This window comes from Orbicella franksi, chromosome 2 (genome assembly GCF_964199315.1).
Source record: "Orbicella franksi chromosome 2, jaOrbFran1.1, whole genome shotgun sequence".
NCBI lineage: Eukaryota > Metazoa > Cnidaria > Anthozoa > Scleractinia > Merulinidae > Orbicella > Orbicella franksi.
Window position 1 is genome coordinate 23310419 of NC_138146.1, and position 5874 is coordinate 23316292.

Below are 5874 nucleotides of genomic sequence, written 5' to 3' on the forward strand. Positions count from 1 at the left end.
ATTCCGCGGTAAATGATTACAGCGGGTAAAATGACGCCATGTAAGACATGTTGACGCTTTTTATTCAACTCGATGTTTTTGAAATACCTAGATCAGGACAAATGTTTGCTCATCTGAAAGCTTTTTATCGTTCTTTTGTGCAGTTTTGTTTTTTTATATGTCAATATTTCACAAAAAAGCTTAAATGGAACCAAGGAGACATTTCAGGCAAATGACATGACGAGTTGGTTGCCCTCTAATTTATTGGCGCCAAATTTTCATTCAGGTCGATTTCGTCGCGTGCAGAAATGCCTTCCAACGTGGAAATCAAAGCAATAGTCAAAGATTTTGAAGCATTCAAGAACAAGGCAAGAGAAATCAGTGCTTCCGAAGGTAATGTTTTTGCTTAACGTGATGTTTATAGTACAATCTATCAAAGGTAAAATATTGCAAAAAAAGAGGCATTGTCACTTTTTGCAGGTCTGTGTTACAATGAGCTAAAACCATCCTGTAATTAAGATTTGTGCTCTGTATACACTACTGGTCTAGAGTTTCTGCGGCAGTGATCATATTATTTATGGAGAGGTTATGCGTAAATAAAGACACGTCATCAAAATCTGACATTATATGTGCATATCACGTACAAAAGGAAAAGAGGGGCACGCGGAGGGTGTGTTTCAAGGTAGTGTAATTAAGCTTAAGTTCCTTAAGTAAACATTTCCTTGTAAACTTTTAAAGCCCTAGTATTTTTTGATAGTACAAAAAGGATGATTTTCTGTTCTATTTATAATTTTTGCTAGGTACATGTACATGTACATGTACACCCCTGGGGCAAGGGACATTTGATCACTTAGTATTATTCCTACTGATTCTCATGCCTTGGGCACGAGTCTCATGCCTGCAGGTTGAATACATTGACTCAGGCCTACCAACTAAAATCTGTTGTCAAGATGAAAGATATTATCTGTTACAAGTTCCGGCACCTTCAAATGCCTGGTGGCTGCCTAGTTACAAAAGGGAATAAACTTTATTTAAACACTGAAAGCTACAAGCTTGTGGTGCCGTGTAGAGAAATAAATTTTCAAAGCTGGAGGGGATATTGCAGTTTATAACTGATTGAAACATCAAGGATAAGTTTCTTAAAAGGTGTATCCTAGGAAGACCATGTAAACATGATACAATGTATAATTAAATAATAAATATTATTGACTGACTGAGTAACCAACTGATTGTTTGAATAGTTGCATTGCATTGTATTGCATTGCATGATTGCATTGAAGTGAATTAACATGCCTCAAGAAACATGAAGCTAAAATAAAGCTCCAGCTTATAATTATTTCATTTAGGTGAGGTCATTGAACAGAAAGACATATTTTTCAATGTACCCCATGGAAGGCTCAAGGTACTTGAGATTAATGATTTATCTTTCCTATATTGTGGCAACTTAATGTAGTTGTTGATTTGACAGAGTGTACCTGCAAAGTGTCCAGTTTGTGTTAAGGGGAAGACTTTTGGTTGTGTTTTGTTAGAGTAGACCTGTCAAGTCCAGCCATTAGCATACCATTCTGAATGTGGAATAAATGATAACCTATTAAAAATATATATGTTAATATAGAACAGTGATACATCATATCAATTGCTGATTTTTAAATGGACTCCTTTGTGGCCGTCCTAATTCATAAATCAATTAGATTTTTTTCAAATTTTAATTTTGATGGTGTTTTTCACCTGAAGCTCCCATTTGACTCACTTCTCTTCTGACCATTCTTCCTCCCAGATTGTAGTACTTATTTGGCCAGTATCAGTCATTATTCTATCTATTTTTGACCCTTTTTAGTAAGACTGAAATGCATTAAGTCATGCATCTTTCAATCATTTGACTTCACTGCATCTTTCAGCTACGGTTTCTTCAAAATAAGCCTTCTCAGCTCATTGCCTATGAAAGAGATGACAAAGCAGGTCCAAAGATGTCGGAATACCATGTTGCTACAACAGATAAACCTGATGAACTGGCAAACGTTCTTATGTGTGCACTGGGTGAAAAAGGTGGAAAGTCAACTGAAATTGAATATAGTTCTCTGAATCAAAGACGTACACTTCCAACACCTGCATGAACATAACATGACTTATAAGCCATCAAGTATTTTTGCGTGCGCGCAGTTGGTATACACGCGTCACATGACCGAATCTTCCCCAGCTAAAACTGGGGAATATCTGAGAAAATTACCCAATTTTCCAAACTGCGCGTGTTGCACAAAATATTTCAAGGATAATAAACACAATAGCCTCCATTTGACTTTGAGCATATGCTCGCATATTTGTCCACGGACATTATCTGTTCCTCAAAGCTCACAGTTTTCCTTCAGCTATGCTCTTGGAAAACTGTTCGCTTCTCGGAAAAGATAATGTCGGTGGACAAATATCTGAGCATTTTCGCGCCAAGTGAAGGCTACTGTTTATATAACATAAGGTAACGTAATGTAACGCAACATAATGTAACATAACGTACCGGTAATGACGTAGCAGCAATCATAATTTTTCAAAGAAAATGCATTTATGAGTAATCTGCAGAACAATAAATATTTATGTTAAATAGTCATGTAGGAAGCTGTAAAATTTGAAACACCCATAACCTTAAGACTGAAGTTATATGTCATATATAAATGTTATTACCACATGATAAATTGTTGCAATTAGATGTGGTCTTCAAGAAACCAGACCATGTTTTGCAGTTCACCTAGGGTTGTATTTTCTTTTAAGTCTCAAGAGCAAGCAATTGAACAGGCCCATCCATAATCTCTAAGTACTTGTGAGGGAAGGGCTTCAAAGTGATAGATTAGCAATCCAGCCCAGATGGGATGAGTTACTATATGTATAAATGATAGTTCATTTTTCTGGTCATTACTGTGTGCTATGGGCAGTAGGGATTCCATTGGAGTGAGGGACTAGAACTGACATCATTATCTCTGCTTCTTTCTCATAAAATGAGTATATTTTTATTCGCAGGTATAGTTAAGAAAAAGCGTCTCCTATATCTTGTGGGACAGACCAGAGTGCACTGTGATGAGGTAGAGGGTTTAGGATGCTTCATGGAATTAGAGGTTTGTTTCTGAAATTTACTTTCAGCAAAGGGATTAACTTTGCTAGGCTCAAGAGGTGTGACAGATTCAGCCATACCTCTATAGGAGAATCTTTGTTTACAATATTTGCCTCATTACCATATGCGATACAGTTTCTGATGGAGCTACAAAGAGATTAATACTGAATATTGAAAGGGCACAGCACAATTAACCCCCCTGTCCCAAGGAATTTGAGCATGATGTATCGAATACTTTTTGTGTGACGAGGGTTTAAAAGCTCAAAATTTTACAAAGAATGTACGAGCTCATTAGCGCTTTTGCCACACAAAAATTTTGAAAGCCAATTTCTCCTCGAATATTACACCCAAAGAGCCAAAAGTTTCACCACTTACTAAGTTTCACAAGCTCTTTAAGTTTTTCTAGTAAAATCGTGTCTAGCATGATGCCTTCTATGTGCAAAGGTGTATGTTAATGAAGAAAAATGGAAACAATGACGTCGGCAAAGATTCGCCTGTAGAGATCCATCTGACTGACTTTTAGGATTTGATGCTGCTTGGGGTTAAATTTCTGTGCACAAGTAGGAATAACCTGTGATAGCAGTTAACTCGTGGATCCCTGTAGAGTTGACTAAATTATCATTGAAGCAGTTTTCTGGTTGAATTCCAGATGTCTTTTCAGAAGAGAGTGAATCAAAAAGCGAAAGGCATGTAACAACCATTAGTCTATTAGCCTTCTGGTGTGTTTGTTTTGTTCAGATTTGTGTATAATTTGTAGGTGAACTTTGATTCAAATGAAGCTAAAAGTCAACATAAAGCGGTTAACCTGCACCTCTTTAAACCTCTATTTTGATTCATTCTTGTTAATCTGTTACCTATAAATTTTTGTTATTTGGCAATGGTGTAGTTCGCCCCACATAAAGTGGCTATGCCTGCAGCCCTTCAATTCATCACATAAAAGATATGCATATTGATGATTCAAGCTAGAGATGATGGAATTTTTATCATAATGATGATGTTTGGAAGTAGTGCATTTGGTGTGCAATGGGTTGGCATAACTTGCAGGTCCTATGCACGCATTGCATATCTATGACGGCACCAAATACCACTCACACTCAGCTTGTTCCATTGTAGGTTGTAATGAAAGAAAACCAAAGTGCAGAAGAAGGAGAACAAATTGCAAGAGACTTAATGTCAAAGCTAGGAGTTGAAGAGGCACATCTCATTAAGGGAGCATATATAGACTTGCTTTGCTCACGAAATGAATTAAACATTCAGACAAAGTGACATACACTGGCTGTGGTAGGTAGAATAGCAGATATTGTGTGATAGGGGCATTTAAATACAACTACCACAATCCCTTTTGTTTTTTCTTTTGTTATTGAAATTTTGAAGTCCCAGGCAGTGGGGTTTAAATAACAATGGCCCTAATTAGCATAAGAAACAGTACTTAAAAGTGAAGGATTCTGGCAGTTGTAGTCATATGATACCATCAGGCAAATTTCTTATTGTTCTGTATTCACTATTAGGGTAGGTCAATATCTTTTAGAAAAGAAGTGTATTTTCACTGAAAAAAAAAAATTTAAAAAGCTGTTTTTTGTATTTTTGGTAGGAATATATAATAAAATAAGAGGACATTCATATTTTCAAGGAAACTGTAGACCTATACACATAGATTAGACTGTTTACTAGTAAGGTTCTAATAAATTAATATTTTATTACACTGTTAGTAACAATACATAAGTATTTGTGGAGTGTTCAATCCTGACATAGTTGAACCTTGCTATCTTGAACTTAGTTATCTCAAATTAAACTCTGCACTGCCTCAAACTGGATTTGCATGCTTTCCTTCCTTCCTTCCATCCATCCATCTGTCTGTCCGTCTGTCCATCAATCAGTCAGCAGTCATTTGTTCTTTTGTTCGTTAGTTTGTTCATTCATTTGTTTGTTTGTTCATTCTTTTATAGTTAGTAGGATTTGTTTGTCTTTTGTTCTTTCGACTGTTCGTTCAGTCATTTACTGATGGGCAATCTGAAACTATTTTTGTCCCTTCAGAGTTCAACATACTGGGTTTCTGTTCCATAACAGAGCCTTTTTATAGTATCCATAACGCTGCTCTTAAACAACAGAGGATTTAAATTGCATAAGAAAGGAATTCATTCTACAAAGGAGAAAACATTCATACGTTGTTGACACTACTATGACCAAAAAGACAATATTTTCAGGTCTGTGAGGGCGCTTTTTCAAACAGGGGTGTTAATGCATAGTAGCGTGGACTAAGAGAAAAGGGCGGGGTTTGAAAGATTTTTTTCATATCTTCCCCCGTTTCATATCCATCCTCTTCCCCTGCTTCTTGTCACACCTTACAGTCAAAATGGCTGAAGCGTTCCGCTTAAAAATAATTAAAAAGAAATTCAAATTTCGAAAAGTCAACTGAATAACGAAAATAATTTGATTCGAACCTCAACTGAAAAGAACTTCTTTTGATAATCAAGATTGTCCGCGCTGCTTTCAGACGTTCAAGCGTAATTTTGGTAGACCACGTTACAAGTCACAAGTTACACGCGTGGCATTTGGCGGTAACGAAAAAAGACCGTAAACTACCATTAAAAAGGTTGTAGACTGCTACAGACTACGAGCTAACCTGAGATCAGGCGTTCTCTTTGTTTTGTTTTGTTTTTTGTTTTTGTTTTGTTTTTAGATAGATAGATAGATAGATAGATAGATAGATAGATAGATAGATAGATAGATAGATAGATAGATAGATAGATAGATAGATAGATAGATAGATAGATAGATAGATAGATATTTTAGAGGAA

At 36.2% G+C, this 5874-nt stretch overlaps 1 protein-coding gene across 1 annotated transcript; it reads left to right on the forward strand.

Moving 5' to 3' along the window:
• Positions 1–229: 229 nt before the first annotated feature.
• On the forward strand, positions 230–5441 carry LOC145478759 (uncharacterized). Its single transcript, XM_081456881.1, has 5 exons — positions 230–372; positions 1326–1381; positions 1878–2025; positions 2986–3080; positions 4190–5441. Exons 1-5 carry the CDS (start codon positions 288–290, stop codon positions 4340–4342), a joined length of 537 nt encoding a protein of 178 aa, XP_081313007.1. The 5' UTR covers positions 230–287; the 3' UTR covers positions 4343–5441.
• Positions 5442–5874: the final 433 nt, after the last annotated feature.